Raw genomic sequence first — 27,344 nt, 5'->3', positions numbered from 1 at the left:
TGCAGATGCCCCTGCTGGGTAAACTGGCAACTGCTCTGCTCCCACTTTCTCCAATACCGTAGAAACCCAGTTCCAACATAACAGCTAGTTTTCATCACCAGAAAAACGACTTTCGAGTCACTTTCCACAATACATACACTATTTATTGAGCACTTAACTGCATTTGTTCGGTGAGAAATCATGTGACCACAGCACTTACCAAGTGGATCACTGTACCATAAAACTTAAGCTGTCAGACAGATATTAAATCATTTGTCACGGAGCAGAAAAATACAGCATTTGCTCCAAAGTACATATTAGGTCACACACATTCACAACGAACAATGAATAGGTTATCAGTTAGAGTCATCTGCTACCAGATCTTCTGATTGGTTAAACATTTAGTGTGCACTCTCTATCTTCTCCTCTTTTGTTCCCTTATGGACACTTCTGAAATCAATTTTTTTTCGATAAGCAATTTGAGAATGATATTACCCCTGCTCAATTAGTTTGAGCACACTCTCACCATTCGGCAATATAACAGCGTCCTAGCGTTCTGTAGAAAATGTCAGCCTGAGTCCCTCCAGTTAAGAAGCAGACGGAATATCATCCAAGTGCACTTCACATAAATTATTTCCATCCGTGTAGCGCTCTCTCTCCAATCAAACTATTGTTCCTTCTCTCGACCAAAAGACCAAAGGGGTCACAGGAGTATGTGACGAGGACAGATCTGGCATGCAATTTCTCTTCATTAGCTAAAGCAGAGTATATGTACAGAATGAACAGCACTGACCTGAGCCTGCGTGGATGTCCATATTAGCAGTGCATGACAAGCCAGAAGTTGGGCAGGGGAGAGAAGAACAATGATATGATCATTAGTTTAGATTTTGCCTGCAGTGACAGAAATGTATAGTTTTTTTTGTTTGTTTTTTTTTTTAATCTGTAATTTGATTTAAAAATACTGCATTCTGCTCTGTCCTGCATTAATGAGGGTAAAGGAGGATTAAGCACTTCATCGTTTATAGTAAATCTAGCGGTCCTGGATATTTTGCAAAACTGAATGATTCATAGTGTTGAGAGTTTTAAAGTGCTGCAGTTGGCTGCAACAGCTGTGCAATGGGGAGACCAGCAGCTGAAGGCAACTCTCAGAAATTAATTTGTCTGGAGATGGTCAGAGGGAAGCTGGCATGAATGAGCATATGCTCAGAGACGCTGTGTGCTCTGTCTCTAAACAAGATTACTAAAAGTAACTGTTACTTTGTTGACAAGTAGCTCTTCAGTCTATCCTGAGTCTCCTAAGTAAAAAGCAACATTCAAATAAAATCCCCTGATCTAAGACAGTACAAACATAGGTATCGTTTAGCTGAACTTCTACTGAACTCAAAGAATGCTTGTTTGAAATAAATACTGTATGCTTTATGCAGTGACAAAAAGTCACAGCAAGAGCATGCATCCATGTATATTCTGTAAATCCCTCTTGATGGAAAAAGAGTCACTTTTTCCCTCTTCAATCATTCATTCATGACTCTGCACATCTGAGTGGGATTAAAAGCTCAGCATCAGGGCAAACTCATTTTCATTTGTGGTTAAGAGCCAATAGTTAATGATCACTGCATTTAAAGTCAGAGATTTATAGAAACAAATAATGTTTGTGAGTTGAAATTGCCTTGTGCATGACATGGAAAGTAAATGGCATTATTGTTAATATCTCTCATGCTCTGCTCTGTGAGATAATGGTTGTGGCTTTCATCCAAAAAACTGTACGATGATGCATGTGCATACATATAAAGACAACACACACACACACACACACCCAAACACCAATAAACACATTTCCAAAAGGACATGTGAAGCGCCAATAGGCCCTCCTGCAGGGATGGCATTTTATTGTAAACAGGGAGAAAATTGGACAGGAAGCCTTAAAGCGCTTATAAATCTCTCTAACTGTCATTGTGTAACTACAACTTCAAATAGACGGTGCTATTACTGTCAGCAGGCCCATGGATGAGCTAGAAAACAATAGCTTGTCTGAGAAACAGAGTGGGATCTGCTCCATGTGGTGATGACCTCTCAAATACACTCATGAGATGATAAGTTGAAAATGTGCCAACATATAATGCAGCTATTAGGATGACTGCCTCTCTAACTCATCAGGGTAAGACACCTATTTGTGCTTTTTAGAAAAGACATACAATACTGATGCAAAATGAATCCCTTGTGCTTTCTGAAAACTGAAATTCAAGCTACTGTAAATGATTCAAATGCGAGGATGTAAGATGAATTGCAGCCAAATCTCCTGAGGGCAGCAAGTCTCTGCCATCGGAAAAAAAAACATATTTTAGGCCTAAAAATCAACAACATAATCAGTGACCATGCTTTACTGACACACTGATCCCTTCACACTTTCTGACGATTTAAGACTGGGGGATAACATGGATGATCTCCTGAGGGGAGCACGTCTCTGCCATCAGAAAAGAATGGGATCAAAGCACACATTGTATTCTACTTGTAACTTGAAGTTTTTAAACATGTTATCCCGAAGAGGTGGATGAAAACCTCATTATACCTGTAATAAAGTGGGCTCGTTCCTACCACACATCTATAAATTATCCAGTCATGTTTAGACTCACTTAACCTGCAATTTCAGCTGTAATATTTCCATATTATCAGTATCAAACGAACACCCACACATGGCTTTGATAGACAAGACTATAACTGTTTTAAAATGAATTTCAATCTTTCCTCTGACCACTGAGTTGGCTTTGGTATCGTACTTTGTCTCCCTCTCTCTCCTCCACTGTCTTCCAGTTAGACATCAGTTACATCAATGAAAAAAAAAAGCCTTAGAACATTTATGTCTAACATCCTCCTTAGACCCACCGCTGTGTTGGCGCTACTGCAGGGAAATGGCGTGACTTCCCATAATTACACAAATTATTCGGCCATCAAGTTCTATTTCTAGCTCTGAAATAATCTTCTTTTCTCATTTACTTTGCAATCTATTACCAGGACAGAGCTCAATACGACAGGAATGCAGTAGTAGCAAGAAGTAGCAGAAAGGACAAGCACTTAACCCTACACCAGCTTTTAATAATAACATTGGCCAAAGGTCTTCTTCACATACTTAGAAAAAATTTGGAATGAGCTCAACTGTCATATTAGAGCCTATACCTTTATGTCACAGCTGGAATAAGTTCTGTTTATGATAGAGTCCTGCTTAAAGGAAGAAAAATAAAACACTGGCAAAGCCACAACACAGTTCACAGTCACAACAACAAATTAAGGCCCAATCCAAGCCCTTTCTGTATTTTATTATTATTATTATTTTGGTCTTACATTTCTCCTGTTAACTGTTAATTCTACTGTCTTTCTCTTTGTCTAGTATTGTTTTAACTGTATCTGGATTTTATCCAAATTATTATGGCTGGCACAAGAAATGTGTTGTTAAACAGTGAGAGAAATCGGGAAATAATTTTATCTCCAGTGGAGGTATTGCTAGATATTATGGTGTTAATAATATCAAACTATTAAACAGAATTAATATACAGACAAATTAAATATAAATAAGGGATCTTTTATTGAATTTATGTTGTACAAAAACTAGAACTTGGTGGCTGTATTTCAGGTTATTGGGTTACAAGCTCACAGAAACTGTGCAAAAATCTTGTCCTTAAAAAGTCACCCCAGTTATCAAATGATGAGCCTGTATTTAATATTCACCCAGCCACTCAATACAATTTGTTTTTCTAATTAGCAGATACAAGCTGTGATTAACCTTTGTCTCTGAAGTCAATGCTGTGTTCTGTTCGGGTGGCTAGAGGCTTTAGAGAGGCTCAAAGTGTAGCGTTTCTGGGTGGGAGCACTTCAGACTGCCTTAGCTAATATGCATGGTTTGTAATGCAGGGAGACACCTCGCTTTTTGGGCTGGGCTGGTGGGGCAGGGGGGGTAACACATGCCCAAGCACAGCTCTATGTTAATTACACCTCACTGGCCTTAGGTTGTTTCATCAGCATTTGGCTCCAAAAGTCTTTCGTTCTAATGAAGGAGAGAGCTGAGTTTAGCACCTGGGCGCAGTGAGGTAAAAATGAAGTCTAACATTTTTTTCTCTTTTATCTTTTTATGATGTTTAGTATTCATCAATTCTGTAGACTTGCTATGGGCTGTTATTGGCTACTGATGGAGGGACAGCATGCAAAGGGCATATATATATATATATGTTCAATATAAGAGATCAGTCAAAATTTGAACTCAGCGTTTATTTACTGTAAAACCTGAATGAGGTAATAAGCAAAGAAGTTCATATTGTTCAACAGCAGCTGTACTGCATACAGGTAACAGCAGATAATATATCTGGCGGATACCAGATGTTGAAAGGAAAATTGTGAGCAAAAACGTAGATGCAGTTTAAACACCTGGGTGTTATGGCTGTCTTATAGTTCAGGTGTTATTGTGGCCCACTGAGGTGAGAGGAGGGAGGAGGTGTTTTTTTTTTTTTTTCATATATAGGTGGAGCATCCTGGCACTGAAGGAACTGTCAAAAGCACTTATGGTGCACACAGTTGGTGGAAGGTGTAATAGACTCTACCACCCCCACATACTCTAGGGTAACGAAAAGAGCACCCCAGGACAGAAGTAACCTCCCTCATTAGTTTGCCACTGCCCCAATAGACCACAACGCTGGAGATAACTAATGCTGCCAAAAGCTGTACAGTGGATTTCGGGGTTACTTGCATTCTGCCTTAGTCTAAACTCTAGCTCTTCTTGTGTACAGTTTATCAATCCATGACATCAATACAGGACTGCAGTTACTGGACCACCAGGTGGTCATTCCCCAAGAATGCACCACCAACCATCAAGGGAAACATACTATCTAGTGAAATGAAGTGAGTATATCTACTATATGTGCCATAATGCTAAGCCAGATCAACTTGACAGCAGATAATTTATCAAATTCCTGAAATGACAAGATCAAGACTCTTGGCTTGGGGCAGACAAAATCTCTTCAGTGAAAAGCAGCACTGATAAACAGCAGATGGCCATGAGTTGATTGAGTGTGATCCTAGTCCAGCAGCTAACCCAGAGAAGTTTAACAAGAGCTCAGCTGTTTAGGCCCAATTTATGATATGTGAACTGCAAGGCACACTGTCACACATCTCACTGCATTTGAATTAATTAGGTTTTCCTAATGCTGAGCTAAATATGAAGTGTGTGGAGAAAATCTGAATGTGATGACCTAAAACCCATGCTGTGTTTCACTAGGAGCCAATTAAACAAGCAATATGTCAAAGGATTTAAAGGCAATCTAAAATTATAACCCTCTACTAGTAACCTCAGTTTACCAAGCACAAATTCACCATGATGATATCAGCAACATCTCAATACCTTGAAACTAAGCAAGTGCTGATATGATTAGTCAGAATTTGCTGCTGTTGTAATCAATAGCATGAAGCACCTCAATGTTCTGCCAAGGAAGAAATGCCCCAAAAGAGTGTACATGGGTAGACAGCAGCACCACAAGAGCTTAGCTTGGCACCCATATTAGTGGGCACCATGACGTTGCCCACAAGCAGATCTGTGGGGTAGAAATAAAAAACCCTTCAACAAATAAATGCCTACAATGAACTATATCAACTGCTTTCTACCCCACTCTTCTAAACAGGCAACAGAGCAAAGTTCAAACTTTCCTGAGAAAAGCAGCCAGCAGCATCAGCATGCTCACAGCTTATTGACATTTGCCAAGTACACAAACACCCAGCTGAACCGAGCCAAGACATCCAATCAAGGCATGTAAGCACCAAGAAAGCACCAAATGCTTAATTTTGGTGAAGCAAAACAGTGAGACTGGGAATTCAGCGTTGATCACAGTGATACCTATGGTGAACAAAATATATTTGTGACACTTAAAATGATCCTGAGCCACCAATAGCTCAGGCAGGAAAAACTGACTTCTGCCTTGAAGGGTGTGCTTGTGGGCAGTCACTAATATTGGATTGGTTATTGCCCAGAATTGCAAAATGCTGTCAGGAACAGTGGAATGTGGAGAGCAGACATGATTATATCCTCCATAAATCTGCCCTGGAGTGCATGATCAGACTGCTGGTGTACAAGCTTACTGATTAAAGACTATTTAAGAGCATCAGCAGCAAGAGAAACAGTGTGATGAGAGAAAAACAGCTTCAATCGATGGCAAAAAGTGTATTGTATGTATGTTGTAGGCAGTGGTATACTCCATGTCAGGTGTGAGTCTCACTTGATTTGTCTGTCTGAAGTTCACAGGCTTGCCACGAAGCAGCTCATGCCCTGATGCATTTTTCCACCTATATGTCAGTTATGTTTTTGATTTATGTATTGACATCCCCAGCAGCGACCAAATCTCACTGTCAAAACACAGCATCTCTTTTCATCTGAGACATTTTACACTTTATGATGCACAATTGGGTTTCCACACATGACTATTTATCCAAGACATATATCAATGTTCAAAAGTGATTTGAACCCCTGCACAATATTCCATGTGATACACACGATTCGTGGGTGAAAGGGGCTTAATTATCAAGTACTGGTAATTATCTGATAATCATGTCCTTCTCATCGCTCCTCTGGCTGAGTATTGCTCAAAAGAAGATTTAAAAAACTAAAATCTTAAAACTACTTACCAGAATTACATTAACAATGTAGCAGTTTGCAACTGCATCAAGGCACAAACTGCTACATTGTTAGTTAAAAGAGCCTTTATCCTCAAATAGGAACATATTCTCTGTTTATGTGGCACTGACAACATGAGACAAAAAGCATTGAGGTACTCCTCTGACCTATACATGCAACAAGCGGATTAACACATCAAAAGTACAAATGGGAAACATATTGATTTTGCTGTATTACACATATAGGATGATATAATTCTACAGAAATGAGGGTCTTCCAGTCACACGAGGAAGTGATTTTCTTTAAAGAGAAAAACTGGTGAACTGCTCCTCACAACCCAGTGAGCAAAATAAACAGGATGGTATGTTGAAATGACAAATCTGGCAATCCAATGCAGTCTTACAAGATGGTTTGAAAAACTTTCTGCAGGTATTCCTGCTGCTGATAATCAGTGATTAGTATGCTTTTAGTTGTTCATGTTTTATATAAGGAATTGATATTTAGCATCTAATTTTTGAGGGAGCTCAAAACAACCCCCCCCCCCCCAAAAAAAAAAAAAAAACAACTAATTTTAAAAAAGATAACACAAGTGGAGCAATAAACAATTAGCTCAATATTAATAATCATAAAGTAATATTATGTTATGTATTTTAACAGTTTAGAAAGCCCTTCCTTAGTGTCCACACAAACAAAGACACCTGTCTCTGCAGACGTCTCACACACACTTACAAACCTCTCACCACGTGCACAATGTACAGAAGAAGAGTGTTGGAGGTGGACAGGAAGGATGTTTCTCCATAGGACAGGGCCAGAGTGGCTGGAGCAGGCATTAACTGAATGAGAAATTACTATCTGACTGGCACACTGGCTGGCAGACAGTCAATTCAGACAATTCTGTTGTACTTTATGGAAATAATACATCTACCACTTGATATCTCAGCATTTGGCGGCAAACACTTGTGGGAATTACAATGAAATTCAAATGTCTCCTGTAATTATAGATCCAATTTGTGTGTTTCACTCTCTGGCTGACTTTTGAATGTTTCCATTGGACTCCTGATCCTGACAAAGGGACACTTGGTGGCTACATACATGATACTGTGCAGAAGGTGAAACATCAGGAACATGTTTCTGAAAAGACTTGTAAAAACTAAACCAAGACACCACCATCATTGTTATTACATCCACATGCGTGCTTCTTCAACATTTAGGAAAAAAAAACCTGCTGGGTCACTTACAGCTGCTAAGCTATGATTGGACAATCATTCTTTGGGGCTCCTTGAATACATATATACAATTAGTAATATTCCACTGGAAGATGGCTGTGTCTTCTTTTCCTGCTTGGACACAAGATGCTGAGTGGGCCAACAGATCCACAATGACAGGTTTTCATGATGGTGGTGATGCATGAATTATTTATCTTGATGAACTAGTTCTTAATCACACTACCTCATTAACAGCACACATACAGTTTACTTTACAGCCAAACTCCTACATATTCTTTTTGACAGTGTGGCCATTTTTGCTCATTATTTTCATGGTGGCACTTTCTCTCTCTCTCTCAATCTCCCTCTCTCTCTCTCTCTCTCTCTCTCTCTCTCTCTCTCTCTCTCTCTCTCTCTCTCAATCTCCATCTCTATCTCTCTCCCTATTTTTCTTGCTCACTCAACCATGTGACGAGAGGATGAGTTGTGGTGCACTGTAAATTTCATCCCTGTCAAGCCAGTCGCTTCTGGCTGCGGCTCGAGGGGGAACATCTGCTGGTGGGAGCAAGGCCAGACTTTGGCTAGAGAGTAGTTCACAGTGGGTGACAGGGGAGCAAGTGTTTGTTAGAGAAGAGGGCTGGCCATTAGGAATGAAAACATTCTCAGTCATGCTGAACCCTAACAGAGACTTAATGAAGTATAAGGACCAGATGTAAATATGAAAGCTGAACAGCGAAGTGCACTGGCTTGAAGACAGCTTTTTGAGACCATGTGGAGAAGTCAGTTGTGACCATCCAGTACTATAATAGTTTAGCACAGCAGCTGGAAGAGGTAACCTCATACCTACATGCCTATTGAACTAGAGTAGAGGTTATAGTATCTTTCCACCCACACCTCGGACAGATGCACTTCACTTTAAATGGCCAATTTGATGATGTTAACAATGAGCCCTAGTCCACCCTCAGGATAAATCCATGAGGGCATCGGCAGAAGCGAGCTCCAGTTTCAGTGGCAAAGGTTATTACAGGGCATTACAACAGGGACCATATAGACCTTGTTAGTGGGCACTTAACCATCTGTACACAAATCTCCACTAGAGCACACTGGAATATTTCTCACACAGCCGTGCCTCATCTCCATACTGACCTCTACAATCTAAAGTGTCCTTTCAAGCCCATTCATGCATACAGGCAGAATTCATAAAAGACTTCCCCTCTTTAAACAATGACCCCATGAGAGACATGCTGTCACAAAATATCCAGAGCTACTGATACAACTTGACTATGGAATATCAAAAGCTCCCATCTGTCCACTTCTCCCTCTCCAACCCGCTTCTTTTTGTTACTTAACACTGCCCTGCTTTTATGTCAAGGAAAGGGCATGTCTTGCAAGGCAAATGATTTGTTCAGACTAAAGACACCAGAAAACGAACAGGTCACCCAGGAGTCCCACTGGCTGATGGGTAATAAACCTTGTCATTGAAATGTGAGCAGAATGCAACAAGCCCACTGTGTATTTATGTGACAGCACGGTGCTGCAACACAACCAGGGCTGGAGGAAAATATATTCCAAAAGCATACTAGGGATCTGTTAAAACTCAGGATGTAAACTACTTCATACATCACACTATTGTTCCTAGTAAGAAAATGCTGAATGTTTGTGTAAACATGGAGCAATGTGGACACTTCTAGCATTCAGTAAACTAATCTCTCTACATCTAGCAACAGCCTTTCTCTTACATGTACACGTTGGTGAACACAGGTGGACTCAAAGTATAGATTGCCTTCATCTGCATTCTATTGTATGTGTCCCCTGGAAACAATCAAGTCCTTAAAGTAACTTGAGAACAATGGGCCTTACTCACCAATACCTTCCAAAGTTTTTCTTAAATTTGTTCTTCAGAAAGCTCCCAAGAAAGTCAAGTTAATTGTGACCCTTTATTTATAAATGAGCAATTAATTGCTGTTGATCTTGGACCACAAATCTGTTGTCTGGTACCAGGAGTGGGTCAGGATGCACATCTTCTTGTTGTCGTGTTGGTTGAGATGGTAGTGGTGCACTGCGCTTAATGGCAATATTGTGCAAGACCCAACAAACCATGACTATCCTACAAAGCTAAAACAATGAAAAGATGACCAAAGCAATAAAATGCAGAAAACTACAATAAAATTAGGCTCAGATAGTGTATAGAGTCTCTGTTTATGCAAGAATGAAACACAATTTGTCAACTGTTCTCTTTGTACACACCTTCTCTGGTTTGTAAAGCAGGTTGCTACCTGCTGCGTCCAAACATATCCAGTGCCCTGGCACTGATGAGCTTGATGGCTGAGCGAGTATGTGCATGCTGCTGATTGAAGGACACCTCCTGCTGATTCTGAGGACTGGTGAGTGCTGTTATTAACAAGGGGGCAGTGTATATCCTCAATAGAAGGATATGCCCACTGTTACTGGAATTTATAATTCCTCAAAGATTCGTACAAAGGAGCCATGCATCTCCAACAGCTTCTTTTTTGAGGTCCATACCCACAAAACTGTTTTGTAAAAATGTAGGAGTCATGTGCACCTCCTGGGAGGTAGGAAAACACATTCAGGGGGTGGTTCTGGGAGTCCCAGATGAGTCTCATTTATGGAGCAGTAGGCTTCTGCTTGCCGTTGAGAATTGGGCAAGCTCCCTCTCAAATGTCTCAGTGGCTAAAAAGCCCAAGGTGGAGAGTATCTGCACATGTGAGGTATACAGGACCGTCTACATTAAGACCGTCTGGCATGGCTCCACAGTGCCAAGGACAACTTTTGGTAGCCTAAAGCATCCTGAGAGGTACTTATCACTCTCTGCAAATAGATCTACATGGTCACAGAAGATGCATTTCTGCAACATCTTGAAGCAGCAGCAAATATGCCATTGTGCGAGAAGGCCAATGCTGCAGAAAAAGACTATAAACAGTGTGATCAATCACTGAATACCATGGTTTCCAGTTTACATAACTGATGTGAGCTGAAGTGTTAGTTTAGTGTTCATTTATTTTAAAAGCCATAATGACCATGATGCTGTGCAAAGTAATGAAAATAAGTGGAATACAATAAAACTATAATAACCAATTATTTTGCACATATGTCAGCACTCAAATGTACTCTTGAGTGCGCATAGATTCTGTTCTTACTTAAGTACAAATCCCAAATATGAAAACATTGGTGAATGCCCAAATCTTTATGCAGTGTAACTGCATAAGTGGGTTTTAAGAAGAAATTTCTTCTTAAGAACAGCTGGTGAATGAGGCCCAGTGTAGATGGATGAGGAGAGAAACCCTGTTTGCTCAATTTTACCACGTTTCAGTATGAAAATTCAAATGCATTATTCTAACGTCCAGATACTGTAGATGAGCAAGTGCCGGCTCTGAAGAATACATGCATGAATTAATTTCCACTATAAAGACAGACTCATAACAAAGGCATCAACATACTGTGAAAACAGTTACCTTCCACAATTTGTTTCCCTTTTGTACTGCACAGGATTTCATGTGTATAAAGCCAGTGGTGCAAGTCTTACCTGGTTTTTCAGATCCAGCTTGGGGCATGGGCGTCCCCCATTGAAAGGTTTCTCCCTGAGCCACTTGGACCTGATCTTCAACCCACTGCCACAGGAAGCACTGCAGGCTGACCAGGCTGACCAGTCACTGAGTTTACAGTCCAGGGGGCAAGGGATGTGGCAAGTCTCCATCATGTAGCCTGAAATTGAACATTGGCAGATGAGAGAGGGAGGCCTGATTTAGACTTGGTCAGCGGCTTCAGTGAGGGTCACATTAATAATGTCAGACAGACATGCCGCTGGCCTGCGCTGAGCCAGACCTTGGTCTTGCTCACTGTGACACCGAGAGCTAATTATCTGACTAATGAGTGTCTCATTCCTCCTCTGTGTCCACATGGCTCAGAGGAACAGCTTGAAGGGATTCACACCATTTAATGTTTTTTTGTTTACTAGTTTTGTTTGTTTACTATCTCAAATAACTAAATTACCATTATTCACCCAACTGTCTTTCACACTAAAATGAAATATGCAAATAAATAGGACAATGATATAGCAACTACACATTTCCAATAACCACCACCTACACTTTAACTTCTCTCACCAACAGAAAATTACATCAATGAGAGAGATAGGCTGTCAATCCATCCATCCATTTTCTATACCGCTTAATCCGTCAGGGTCGCGGGGAGCTGGAGTCTATCCCAGCTGACTATGGGCAAGAGGCGGGGTACACCCTGGACTGGTCACCAGTCAATTGCAGGGCTGACACACAAAGACAGACAACCACACACAAACACACTCACACCTACGGGCAATTTAGAGTAGCTAATGCACCTAATGTGCAGGTTATTTGAGATTGTGGAAGGAAGCCGGAGTACCCGGAGGAAACCCAAGCTGGCACAGGGAGAACATGCAAACTCCGCACAGAAGAGCCCAGACCGAGGTTCAAACCTGGAACCCTCTTGCTATAAAGCGACAGTGCTAACCACTGCACCACCGTGCCGCCCTAGGCTGTCAATCATGATTAATTATGATATAACAAACTAAATGACCCCCATTTCCAACAAGAAATCGGCTCACATGAACACACTGTCAGGTTCAATGAATGAAGAGAAGCAAAATGCAAATTATGTTTGATCACCAGGCTAATCCTACTGTATGTTTTGAGACAGCAAAGAGCCAATATGTTAAGCTGGTTAAAATTTCAAAATTCATGCCATATATTTCTGTTAGTCCTACCTGAGTCTGTACAGAGCGTAGGGTTCAGCAGGTGTCCCTGCTGGTCAATGCAGGCCACAGCTCTGTAGCGCAGACCTTGGCCACACTCCTTTACCTCCCGGTGGCTCATCCAGCCCTGCAGGGACCCTGGAACTGAAGGATCAGGAAGGATGCAAGCAGACCAGTTCCCATAGGGCTGGGACAAAAACTCATCACAGGAACAAGGCTTTGTCTCCTCCAACGGGTACAACTTCTCATTCAGGCAGTACTCCTTCTTTTTGCTGCGACCTGCGAGAGGAAACGGACAAAACAAAGGCAAGTTACTGTACACTGGGTGGGTAAGAAACGCTGCCTGAATCGAGCTTAAAGCAAACTTTTTTTTTCCAGTGTTGGAAATAGAGACAGATTCTGGATACAGAAATGGGTTTATTGTTTGATTTAAACATCAGTGAGAGAGAAAAAAAACACTTTGGTGAGCACAGATGGGTATAGTTTGATGAACACATTAAAACATGTTCATCGCACTGCTATGGCAAAGAGGGAAACCTGATCAAATATAAATACAAGTAAAAATTACACTGAAGACTTTTGCTCATTTCTTATTTACCACATACAGGCACCAGCAGTGATGTTATATTTAACACTGTATTCTCCATAAGTGTAAAACACATCTGCATATCTTTCTAGACTTCATCATTATCATCCTATTTGGTGACTTTTCCCCTCATGCTATCTAACATTATCTGCAACATCTCAACTGTAACTGTAAAAATATACTGTAAAAATGAAGTAAAGACAGCATCAGTCTAGCCCACTGTAAAATGTGCCATTATGCAGTTACATGTTGTAATGCTGCATTAACAGAGAGAATATGATAAGATAGCTGTTGGTATATGCTATTTCTTTATCCAGTGATTTAAAGTCACTTCAAGACAGTCCTGTCATTTCAAAAATGATCTGAGATACAGTGAGTAAAGAAAGTTCTTGCCTGCCATTTAAACACATTAATATTAACAAATGTGACATTTTCAGTAACAAAAGCAACGCAACAAAAAGCTAGGCTGTTTTCAACATTTTCCTATCACTTCTAAAAGGCAAGTGATCATATAAACAAAAGATTTTCCCCAGGACAACAACTCAATGTGAATACCAGTGAATAATGTATTTTTTATGACTAAAATGTCTTTGGTCCTTGCCTATCACTTGGCAGCTCGTGTTAATCTGATCTTTCTTATAGTTTGATTTAATTTTCTCTGGAGAAAATAAATGCAACAAGTTAATAGCCAATCATTAGAAACCGCTTCATGAACAGCAGCAAGGAAGCACTTTTCCTTGTGTGTACTCAAAAGGCACTCTGAACAACACCAGGGAATGAATAGCACTATTTACAAGCATATTAAACTTTAATTTTTGCGTTTTATTTTGAAGCTCCTTAAGGGAACTGTGTACGTTAAATATCTGTCTACAACTATATAAGCTCTAAAGGTTAGAACTTTTTTTTTTTATAATTTAGAAACAACATATGTGTAAGTGTTGTTTCTATATTATACAACACATTTTTAATATTTGTAATATTTTGTATGTCATTTGCATGCACAATATGTACCATATTTAGACATAGCACACATACACACATTGTGTGTTACCGTAAAGACAAGAAAGAGTGAAACCTGCTGCAGCTGCATGTTCTTCAAAGGAGGGGGAAACAGGGAAAGACAGTTTCTTTCCCTTAAAAAAATTCTACTGATGAACATTTATTCCCCTGCCTTTCATCCATGACTTCTCACCAGCTCACAGTGATCACAGTTTATTATTAATGATCAATGGTGCGCAGTCAGGCTTTGATTCCAGGGGTTGACAATAGTGGAGAAATGGCCAGACAATGGAAAGTAGTGCGGATACTCACACACTGTTATAACATTAGTCACTGATGTTCAGCTTAGGATTTTTTTTTTGTGATTAAGTGCTGTATTTCTCTTTTTGGAATATCCACTTTCCCTCAGTCTACCTCATCTCATTTTATGTCACTTAATCATTCCATATATTTCCCAGAATGCCTTATGGCGAAAATTATGGCAGCCCCTTGTCACTGCCCTACAATTGTGTTTTGTTTTTTTGCTGTGCTCTCCCTTATAACCCACAATCCACAACATGTCATGTGGATCACCACACATCTACCGAGACTTTTGCTGACAGAGAATTTGGTTCTAAAATGTTTCTGAGAAATCAAATGTGATTTTAGATATACTAGAAAAACATCATGTCAACAAGTATTAGAAATGAATATTAGAAAGTGGATGGAGAGCTAAGCCATGGATTGGCAGAAATTGATTCAGCTGTGATTTTTCCTTTAACACCAGTTCCAACTCCTTTGTCTAATGAGGGTGAAAATGATTTTTTTTATTTTTTTATTTCAATCTTAAGACCGCCATTAAGACCTCCATTATGACTATTAGAGCTCTCTGTATAGTTCACTTCAGGCTTCAAATAATTAGTTCTTTCCATTAGATCTCATAAGTATTCATATATAAGCATGAGCAGGAACGTAACTCTGCAGCTGAAAGGCATGTGTTCCTCTCAGACACTGTCACTTTTAATATCTGGACATGTAACAGATACAACCTGTCAAGCTGTCCATCTGTTCAAAAATCTTCCTCATGATTGATTGTCTGCTTCGCATCATGAGATATGAGATGAGACAGTTCTGTTGTTCTGTTCTCAACAGCTATAAATATCCTGCTATCGACACATTAATGCTGCTATAGTACATTGTTTAAAAGACTGAAAGCATCGCTGTCAACACTTCCTCGTGTACATGTCAAAGCTAAACAAATAATGCATTTGATAAGATCACTGGAACCCATGCAGGATTCACATTCAGTTCATAGAATGTAATATACAGAGGAAATCAAAGCTAATTGTAACTGACTGGTTTAGAGTTTGGCAGATGAAAGCATTTGACATATCTTCATGTTTCACTGTTTCACTATTCAACATCAGATCAAAAGTTTAAATTGCCCAAAACTTTATTTATGACTAAATGTGTACCTGCAAAACTAATGACCTTCAAATCAATCAGCTGTACTTGTACTATGTTAAAATGAACAACTGCTTAATGTTGGCATTGTCATTGTGGGCATGTTAGCAAACTAATCTTTGTTGAGTTTACTGTACTGAGCTAGGGTATGCTTTATTGTGTGTGAATTAAATTTTCCATTTGTAAGGCACAGGAGGTGTTATTTCTTCCTTATAAACTTTCTTTAAATAGAAACTAATAAGTTATATTATGGAAAAGCAGGTTTTATATTGCGTTTATGTTCATACAGTATTGCTTCCGAAGTGATTATTTTCTTGTTGTTTGGTTAAAATGAAACCTGCTGGTCCCAACAGAACAGAGCCAACAGAGTCAACACTTTGTGAAAAATGCCCAAGTGTGGCTTTAATGAACTGCAGTCCATAGAGAATAAGACAATTACTATGTAATTGTCATAATTAAAGTAAACACCTTGTTTCTGTAATGTAGAATAAAAGTGCTAACAAAATTCCTTGACCTGAGCCAGATGGAGAGAGAACAACGCAACTCCCTCCCTCACACACACACACACACACACACGCACATGCTCAAACAGGAAGCCTGGTGAAAGTCTTGCAGTTTTGCTAATCCTGCCACTCTTGTGCACCCATATTTGTTTCATGGATCCTGGGTGTCCACGGCCTCCTGTGTGCCAAGTGAGCAGCCCATCTGTTTCTGAAGTGGGTCTGATTGCAAACATTCCTCACAGAGTGCGAACTCACTGCCGTCGCAGTGCAATTCACCGACAATCTGTTCAATGTACACCACTGCTGGCAGCTGATTGAAGAGCACGGGTGCAACATCACTTCACTTTGACAACTATATTACTGGCAATAGCACCACATAGGCCTACAGGCACAACAAACAATCTGCATTTAAATCTGCAATATCCAACTTGTTTTAGCAGTATGTATTTTAATTAAACAGAATTTTTAAAATGATCTCTATACAGTATTTTCTGTGCTGACGTTCAGTTAGAGGCTACAACACCATGCCGTCTTCTTTGCCTCTGTTACACTGTCAAACGTGCTGAAAGGCATTTGCAGACATGGAATGAATGAAAGAGCTTTAGCTTACTCGCGGAATGGCAAGGTCACAGATGTTAACCAAACAGCAAAACTAAGTAAGTTTCAGTTTTACCATGGAGACTAATGTACAGAGGGAACGTACTGACTGGGTGTGAAAACTGGCCTTGAAACTGTTGGTCAAGGACAAACTGAAAGAAACAACTGTTCTAACAATGACGGGAGAAAATCTAAAGGAAGTTACAAAGGTACAAAGGTGCACAACAACCATTCAATCCCTGCAATATGTGCCCATATTGCAGACACAGTGTGACTTATAATATTATTAGACTTAACATTGCTACATTTTGCAAATGACAGTATCTATAGCTTAAAATGCATTGTGGTCCCAGAACACTGGAGAGTCATGTCATAGAAGAACAAGTCTCTCTATTATTGCAGTCCACCTCTCCTGTAATATAATACCTGATATTCAGTCTGTGTACTGTGAGACAGGTGTATAATAAATCCCCACACTCAACGTAGTGCTGTGTTCAATTGGTATAAATTTTTTTCCTCCCCTTTCTTGGAAGTTTGAGTGGATTTCGCTGGAGTTGATTTTAATCAATCAATCAATTTATAAATCTTCAGTTATACAGCATATATAATGAAATTAAATAAATATAAATAAATAAAATGAGCTTCACAATGGGAAAAAAAAACATTATAAGATGATTTAAGAGCAGAGACAAAACTAAATCTTGAAGCAATAAAACACCCATAAAGTAGAGAAGACATAAGAGCAAAGATAAAACTGAATCATAAAATAAAAACAAATAAATTCAGTTGAAGATAGTAAAGTGGCCATTAGAAGTGTAGTCTTTCTATAAAAGGCCAGGCTAAAATGACACACATGAGGTACTTACACTGCTTAAACTGACAAAGACGAGAATCTGAGCAGTTTTTGAAAGGCTCAGTAACAAAGCCGGATAGTGTAGCTAAACCATTTATCTGCAGTTAAGCTCTTACAGATACACACAAACTCTGCTCTCTGATCTGTGGTAGAAATAATTCACACAACTTAATGTCTGAATACCCATACAACACTCAACATGCAGCTTGGGAAAGAAATTAACTACGACTCAATACTTGCCAGTAAAGTAATGGCAAAAACGCTTATCCTTTCTGAACCTTTTTTCCAAGTCATGTCGTCGTTTATGCTGACAGGTGACAGATTCAGATTGCAGCAGCATCTCCTTAAATATGTTTCATTTAAACATCAATAAATTGTTACTCTATTAACGCTAAGACATCAATATAATCACATGGACTAAACAAATCAGAAGACTGGGATTCTCTGTGCTGTTTTTAAGTAAACAGTTTTCAGTTCTTGACAAGGGGTGGCATCGTAATTGCACCAGGAACCAAAAGCGTTTATTGAAAATGAGATCTTAATTTGTGTTTTGCTGATATAAGAAAGAGGCTTTCAGTCTTCTCTACGATGGTGTCATTTATTTGTTTTGTATATCAACATTGAAATCACTTAAATCAGTAAAGGATTATGACGTTTAAAATGTTACTTGCAGAAATGCTAAAGATACAAATCATCTGCCATGGATCATTTTAGTCTATAAAGGCAGCGACTGCCACTGTGGCTGAAAAGCCTGCATGTTTCATGGGCCTATTCCAGAATGCATTCAACAATTTATGCTGGGATAGCAACATGCTCCTCTGACCACTCTATTACTGTGCTAATACCAATCCATTCTCTAAACGCATATGCTTCACAAGGCGGAGAAGGGGGTCATATGTATCTGGCAATCTGCTCTTTATAAGTGTCTAGGTTATGGTAAGTCTCTAACATAAAGTAGATGCATGTGAGTGCAAGAAAACAGTAACGGCTACAGGAGAGAAATTGTGTGAGACCGTACAGTATCATCAGAATCACTAGTCTGCCCAATCTGCATGTCCTTGGACTGTGGGACAGAATCGCAGCACCTGGAGGAAATGTGCACAGGATGAACATGTAGATTCCTCCAGAACATTGTTACTTGAAAATGCCACTGCTAACTTTTGAGTCATCCATGCTGCCCTAACAGAGACAGAACATTACATGTATGCTCGAGCTCAAACCTTGGCAGCAGAAGGGAAACCAGTCAGACATGTAATATTAAACCTCAAAATGTGCAAACTAGAAAATTATATTCTTCATTGTCTGTGTTGTGTGCACCTTGCCAATTTTCAGTTTTATTTCTAGATATTTGTAACAGGGCTGTTGTGCTTATTATATTCACAATACAGGTCAGTTTTCTCTGTATGAATGCAACTGTAGCTGCCTTTACTTACCTACCATTGCACTGACAAATGCTGACTTTAGTCTCTGGGAATGGAGATTTTCTTTCTTTCTCTCCACATGCTCTACAACTTAACAGTATTTTGTTAAACAGCCTATTGGGTCTTCAAAATGACTTTCGGTTTAGATGCACAGAATATACTGTAATATAACTCAAGGAGGCTTTTAAGCATGGCTGTATTATCTAAGCAGAGGCCTTGGTAAGCTGCCAACTTTCTCAACCACACGCCAGAGCTTAAAACCCACAGTGGGTTCGCTTTCTATCCATTTACCTGACAGAGAAATTTAGGCAAGTGTTAAAGCTGGCATAAAAGAGTCGAAATTCTGACTTATTATGACCATTCCAAACCACTGAACATGAGCACACACTCTTCTCAAAGAAACCCACCACTGAGCTAAGGCTGATTTCATGTGCTGGATTCTAAGAGCATTATAGAAGGAGACAGGGTATGTTTACTACAGCCCCTCTGGCATCAGATCAAATATTCATGAAGACAAATAGTATCCAGCCTGGTCTGCAGCCACAGCATGTAATTCAGATTTTGCCATCTGCACTGAAATAACGGATTACAAGCAGCAAGAGACCTAATTTAGACCTGACATAACACTACTGGGACAGTAGAAAGTTACAGTAACAGACCTACAAAGAGGAAAGAGGTTGGACTGGATTGCAGTATGTTTTTTAAAGAGCAGGAGCTTTATAGCACAGGAAGAGCATGCTGCAGTTACAACAGTCCTGAAGATCAAGGAATGAGCTTGAATTACTTTTGGAATGACTGCACAAGGTGACTACTTCATGTTTCCAATTGTCTACATTACAAGGTTATATCAGTGTTTTGACACTGGCTGGCACTAGCTTTAGATGAATATAAACAGAAACCAATGTGTGCTTTTTACTAGTAGTAAAGAGTACTAAGTTTATTTGGAGTGAGCTTCTCCAATCAATATGAGAATGCTTGACCTAAGAGGGCAGGCAAAAGATGAAACTGTTGCCGTGAGTAGCATTTGTGTGAATAAAAGTAGAGACTTTACCTGTGAGTGAGCGCTTGCGACTTGTGTAAGTGCCACATCCAGTGCATTCAGAGAACTTGGACCATGCAGTTAGGGTGCAGTCATCCTTGCAAGCCACTCGGCACTCTCCGATCTGAGGGGGCAAGGAGCCAGCCCATCGCAGGCACTCCGTCATATTGGCCGACTCACTGTTCTCCCCAACACAACTGATTCCTGAAAACACGGGGGACAGTGAACCCATAACAAATCATAAGTCACCAAGTTAACATTCAGTCATTGTTATGATTCTAAAACTCCCTGCAGATGTTTTATTACAATCACCTGTGCTACAATAAGCCTGATGTACGCATGAGGTCACTTTCATATTCAAGGTTTTATGTTTGGTTGAATGGGCTCAGAAAGGTTTCTACAGGCCAGTCATAGCATAAGACATAGTTATAAAGAATATCCCTGTGCAGCTTTCATGTTAAGATCTATTGAAATGCTAATTCAACCTTCAAGCACAACACCTTTCTCAGACTTCTTCAGATAACTATGATTTATTGAATAAAACAAAGACATTTATTATAACAGATCAACAAGAAAGCTAAATAACTTCTGACAGAATGATGTACTGTATATTCTATGTAATCAAAGTATTGGTATCTGATTAAAGGGGATTAAAGACATCACACTGTAGCCGCAATATGTGATTATGTGTGCTTCGAATAATTATTTAGAACACACAGCAAGACCAGATGGGTTGCCTGGTCTGATGTAGCACTCAATTAACTGGAAGCAGACTTTCAGTCCAGTGTGGCTGCTTTTGATAACTTTGGAAAATACCCCTGAACAAATTCTTTTGCAATTTTTCCATATCTCTTAGGGCGAAATGAAAACTGTCATAGAAGTGAGACTGCTCTTTGTCAGAAAAGATGGAGCTGGTTGTAGTTAAGGAAAAAAGTATACACTTAATACAAGTTCTTGTACTCCTTCCTGATACATGACAGAGGCCTGAGCTCATCTAGACCAGGAAACTTCATTGCATTATGTTTTATTAAAATAAAACCAGTTAAATATCATTTCAGAGATGGACATATAAATCTTTTGTGCCCCCAACGTGTGTGTTTAGCCTTATAGAGTGTTTATCAGACAAAACAGCCTTTAACAAATGCTGAATGCATTATTAGTTTTTGGTCAAAATAAGAGCAGAATCTGAGACAAATAGGAGGTTTATGTATTGCTCAATATCCTGGTAGGGTAAATACAAACAGCTACGTAAATAACAAGTTAGTTCACACAATCGTCTTAAGAAAATACATCTTAAATGACATACTCATGTCACAGGAACTCTCATTACTATGCAAATACATGCAGTAAGGTGCTCCAAAATCAAATCATTTACTCTACAGAGGAAACCTGTGGTGGGAGAAGGACATTTCCATTGTTACTATTCTCAGGATGCAGTTCTCACAAAAACAGACACGACCTCCAAATTTCTTGCATTTCATATTTCATGGTATCGGGTCAAAATGAAAAAATTGAAATAATTTCCCTAATTTCCAATTCTTGATATTTCATTCTGCACAGCACTTGGAATGGGTGTCTGCAAGAATATTCGGTTAACGCTTGTTCAACCCTAGCTAAGAAGGGGCGCAACACAAATGACGATCCACAGAAACAGTTATAAATGCAGTCTGAGTTAATTAAAGAAATTAAATAAAAAGGAAAATGAAGAACGAGTAAGTGTGAAGACACTCTGTCCCTGCTGGCTGAGAAGAGAGGAGGAGGAGGAGGTGCAGGAAGGGTTTTCTGTACCTTTGTCAGGTGCCAGTGATTAGACAGGAGCAGCTAGCTGGACTGTAGCTTCCTTAAACAAGGAATAACAAAACTAGGTCAAATCCTAGTGTGAGGCTGGACCTTGTATGGTCAATGTACAAAACTGAGAAGGTATTTGAAAAGAGTTGTGGAACCACTGTGGATGGCTACTTTCAATGGAAAGTAGCTAAAGCCTCCTCCAAAAAAAATGTTTAATTGTCGCTAGATGACGTAATACAAACAATTAGCATTCATGTAGCAATCACGTCGGATTAGCATCCTGCCTACTATCAGCTGGTTTCAGCCCTTTATCTGTTTGTTTCTCTCCTGCTCTCGTTACTCACATGTACAGTAACATTTAATACAACTGAATTCCCAAGAAAGCTGTTCAACATTTACGTTTTGTTGTCAGACAATAGAACAAATAAAAATAAAATAGTGACTGAAATGCGGCCATTTAAGACAACATGTTAACCAGCAGTCACTTCCAAGTCATTTCCAAGCTGCTGCTCTACAAAATCCTTATTTTATGACCACGACGTCATCTGGCAAAATTACGATTAGTGAGTTAAAGACAATGACTGTAGCCTACTATGATTTCAACAATACTTACTAGTAAAATGATGACACAGAAAGTTCGAAGCTCATTCACATCTATGTCAGCTGCTATTCTGTCATTTCAATTAAAACGTGGAGCGTGTGCCTGCAGAGGGCAAGGCTATTAGTGACTCGTGACTCTTTTACAGAAAGTAGCTAACATTTTTCTTTGGTTTGTTTTTTGGAAAAAGAAAAAGTGGCTAAAGAGGTCTGAAAAGTTGGTAAATCAAGTGACAAAGGTGCTGCTACTTCTTTGTTTCTGACAACAGAGACGCTAAGTTGGCAACGTCGCCTATGAGCAGGCCCCTAATTACGTCATCAAAAATGTTCATGCTAATTTATTTTGAAAGCGCAACAGCTAATGGGAAAACTCATCCGACCGAACAGTAACGTATCTCCATCATTCAGTCGGTCACCGACATCACTCAACTGTGGATGTTCACGTTTGTCAGGCTGGCTTGGCTGTGACTGTCCAACAAACAGACACACAAAACACACTGCGCAGGACAAAATAATCTTCAAAAACACTGTTCTCTCATGCACTCACACGCCGGGATTTAAGTAACGCAAAGTTAACAGTGAAGGAAAGTTTTCCTCCTCCCAATGTCTTTGAGGATTCACTGATCTACAAACATGCCTTTCATCCATTTTATTGATTTCTATTTGACTTTTAAATTTTGCCCTCTGACAAACTGTTGGGTTTCTACATGCTGAGAATGTGTGGGATGGTCATTTACATACAAGGCCTCTACAAAGGCATTGCAAAGGAGATGATAGCTATGATGTGCCTTTATGTAACATTAACAGTCACAGCGATTGTGAATCACAGCAGAAAAAAAAATCTTTCATTTTGCAATGTATGTGTATAGCTTAAAACTGGTAATATTATGATGAACCCTTAAAGGCGAATTTCATTTTCCTTTTAACAAACCTGTTTGAAAAACAACTAACCATTAAGAGCTGCTATTACTCCAATTAGCACCACTGTGGGAATTACCATATGTCCCAGTTGGCATTTAGCTCTGTCCATTTACTTTGAATGGTATTCTTTCTTACCCAACCTCCTCCACCAGTGACAACCCCATTCTGTCATTACCAGTGTCTTTTATTAGCAGAGCCCAGCACAGCAAGTACTGACATTCTGATTTTGAACTGGGAGCCATCAATTTTTAACATAATTATTCCAGCCTCTTGTTGCCCAAGCCTATTTGTGTGGCCTTTCACATCATCTCCCCTCACAAATGGTAACATTTTTTGTCACAGTATCTCTGCCACTGACAGGGATCATCTTTAATTATACAGTTACTTAGAAAGGTGAATATCATTGAAGCCCAGCTGAAAGGGCCAGCTTTGAAGAGGCTTGTCACACTCCAGCTTTTCAAAATCTTTTCTGGGGTAATGTTAAAGGCTTTGAGATAAAAGGACATCAAGTTTCCTTTCGATTGTTATCTTTTGTCGGTCCAGCCCAGAACATGTTACATTTTCTATCATTACTTTTAATACTAGGTTCTTCATCCTCATAAAAGCCCCTCACATCACACACAATCTTCATGTTATTTCTTATTACTTGTATAATGTTCTTCTACAGTAGGTGATGCCTTGTGAAGAGCAATGTGGTTTGGCTTCATCATGGCCATTAAGTCACATTTTTCCTGCAGCAAAAGATCATCAGCATGACTCATTTTCTATTGAATAATTTCTCAAAACAGTTCCAGTCCTACTCAGGGAGGGATATAATACACCCAGCTGGTTATGAGCCACAAGTTGGCTGAATTAAGACACAAGTGTGTTGTAGTTAGTGTGAAATCCATTAGCTCATTGTTCGCTCCAAGTTATCAGCTTCAACTTCACACAGGTTTTCCAGAGTTGCTTGTTCTTTTTAGTAAAAATTCATCTTCTCAAACCCTCGCTCATTAAATTCCTCTTATCCGCGACCCCTGGCATGTCAGGTCAGTGCATGAACCACAATCTTCGCCTTATTCTACTCTCGGTCAGACATTAGCATTCATTCAACATGCTGCCTTGCGTCCAACATGGGGCCAGAAACGCGCTGAGACGGGAGGAAGCATTTATTCAAGCCAAGGGCATGTTGGCTTTGTAAACCACAAACCCAAATGCTTGCTTGTTTCTAAACCTTGGCCATGATTCCAACTTTACACCACAGGCCTGAGCCTGGCGGTCACTATGTATCAAGCAATCTGATTAGTTTTGACTGGGTTTAAAATCCGTGGTTGCTATTTGAACTCTTCTGCTAGTTGAAAGTTTTATCATCCCTAGCCACCTACCAGTTTCCCAGAGTTACAAAATATTTCTACTCGAATCCCCAATTTTCAACCAAAACTTCTATTCAGTAAAATTCACATGACACAAAGTTTATGGTTTGGTGCATTTACCTGCACCAGACCTCATCTCGATGCAGTTCCCCATTTCAGAGACAAATCAAAAATAGTTGTTCAAAGATATTTGGCGACAGAATGAATGCAAACAAAATCAGAGGAAACATGCAAATGGGGAGCAAATGCAGATGTGCATTGAGCAGCAAAAATAGAGGTAAAGGCAACCTGAAAATGTTACAACAACTAAGGTTCTGGCAACTTCTGAGATCAGCCTGTCTGAGCTGTGACACACAGAAATGCTGCTTATTACCACAGGAAATGTCAGAGCACTCAGACAGGAAACACTTCCATTGGCTGTTTGTGGCCACAAGACAGAAAGACATAATTACACCCCAAAGCACGGTGCTACTCTGCAGGACCATGTCACCACGTTAACACACAGTTTAAATAAAGTTGATAGGATAACGATTTTATGGATTTTTTTTTAATGTAATTTATTTTACAGTTATATTGTAATGTAATAAATATGTTTACAAATTAGCTCACAATGACTTATGACTTGTAAATGACATAACAGATGACTATATAAGACAGTTTATAAATTATTTACACATACGCTGCATAGTTAGTTAATGATTATTTTTATCATTATCTAATGGCTTATTAACGAACCTCAACAGGTTTGTGATGAGCTTCTGTAAAAGACCATTACTCTTCATTGCCTTTCAATCTGATGGTTTATCACTTTTGTTAGTCTGCCTAATTATTCAGCAAACATACAGTATGCTGATGAAGCAAGTCTGTTAGCACAGCAAGACTCACAGCAAAACACAGAGTGACTGCATCTATTACTCAGAAGGTTTATGTCACACTACCCTAAACTGTTGTTGCACTTAAGCACCTACTGCTGCAAACAAGTTTAATTTAAAGCTCTGCAGATGCATGGAATGTTTCTGCAGGGCGTCACTTATCCTGAGCAAAGTTTGCCAGACTATTTGATTGTGACTTGATGGGAACTGTGCAGAACCTCATAGATTCAAATACACCTTAGGCTTTATAAGAGTAAAAACACTCTCAGTGACTGACTCCATCACTGACTTTTGAAAGTTAGGATTTGGAAAGAAGTAAGGATTTGGGGGCATTAGTGAACACTATAATTAATTACTGATGCATATGTCTGTTATGATTTAAAGCCTACATTTTAATGTCTCACCGAATTGTGATTGTTTTCTCTTTGACACATTGCTGCCAATGGATACACAGTAAGTAATATGGAAAAGATCTTAGACAAAAAGGAGACCTTGCTCTAAGTGCAGCACTAAAAATGTATATTTAATATCTTTAAACGTCCTTGAATAAAATAACTAAGTAACCTACAACTATAAGTTTCTGTCATTAAGCTTTAATATGCCCTTATTCAATGTTCCTGGGATCCTAATATTGCCCTATTCCCAATTATTGTGCCCTAATTACATCCCAATTTGACATTTATGTGTCCTTTTCATTGAATTACTTCAGCCATCCACTGAGTGAAAGTAAACTCTGGGTAAAGTCTTTGTTGTTTAAAATCTACATTTAAATAGTGTTTCCTTTCCACTTTCCAAGTGCAAATTCCAAACTCATGCTTCAGTTTTTGAAATGTCACAGGTATTTAACTTAGTCATTTTCTAATCATATTCAAACAGATAGCTTTAAAGGTCAATGAGGCTTGCTCTTAACCTGGAAACACTACAGGCACTTTTCCCACCCTCACCAAAAAGTCATGGAAATTCAATTGAGAAATGTCAGTCATAATTATACGGCCAAGTAAAAGTGAGCAACAGTGAGAGCAAAAAAAAAATGCTAGAAAGTTCTCAAGGCAGCATAGTAAGCCACTGAAAACTTCACTTGAATTGCACCAGTAAATTAGATAGAACAGCCAGTTTCTGGGATTTATTGGGACATTTGGTCTCCACTAAACGAGTCTGAAATGATCCAATTAACGCCGTGGCTTTTTAACGATTCGGGCCAGTGGCATTCGTTTCCACAGCCCCACTCAGAGAGACGTAGTACTTCACGTAGAACGGTACACAGGAATCTTCACAGTTCGGAAACACACAACACATTCACATACACTCACAGAGCACAATCAATTAGGGGGTGGCGATCCCAGGGACACGATACAATCCTTATGATATGCTGCCAACAGTAATGATTGTGTCTTGATTCAGATAATTCTGCAATATGGAACATACTGCAGACATTCATCAACAACACATCATAATAAGTTGTATAACTGGAGAGGAAAACATTCCCCTAATGGGAAAAAAAATGTTTTTCATTAAGCAGGAATCATGCCATGCACAGCAGTGTGGAATGGCAGCGGTTTCAGACGACTGAGATAAAACATCTTTAAAAAACATTCCATTTCATTGTCTGACAGTCATAAATTGGCAAAAGGCCAGTAAACAGATCTGCCCCAGAGTTAAAATGTCAGCAGTAAAGGAAGAATTAATCTCTAAGGATAGCAAATCAGCAAAAAAAAAAAAGCACATTACATAAAAAAAACAAAACAGCAGTACTACTCAGTATATCATGAAAATGTTCAAGTACATTTTTCAGT

The 27,344-nt window shown here is 39.3% G+C and overlaps 1 protein-coding gene across 1 annotated transcript in view; it reads right to left on the bottom strand.

Annotated features, from left to right (window-relative positions):
• Positions 1-27,344, bottom strand: part of thsd7ba (thrombospondin, type I, domain containing 7Ba) — a 119,018-nt gene that overhangs the window by 21,478 nt on the left and 70,196 nt on the right. The window contains exons 13-16 of the mRNA XM_041057347.1: positions 20,034-20,225; positions 12,593-12,859; positions 11,375-11,553; positions 773-778 (exon numbers count right to left, since the gene is read on the bottom strand). Coding sequence (XP_040913281.1) covers positions 773-778; positions 11,375-11,553; positions 12,593-12,859; positions 20,034-20,225 — 644 coding nt within the window. The remainder of the gene's footprint in view (positions 1-772; positions 779-11,374; positions 11,554-12,592; positions 12,860-20,033; positions 20,226-27,344) is intronic.

This window comes from Toxotes jaculatrix, chromosome 15, assembly GCF_017976425.1.
Source record: "Toxotes jaculatrix isolate fToxJac2 chromosome 15, fToxJac2.pri, whole genome shotgun sequence".
Taxonomy (NCBI): domain Eukaryota; kingdom Metazoa; phylum Chordata; class Actinopteri; family Toxotidae; genus Toxotes; species Toxotes jaculatrix.
This window is presented reverse-complemented; position numbering and strand designations above follow the sequence as displayed.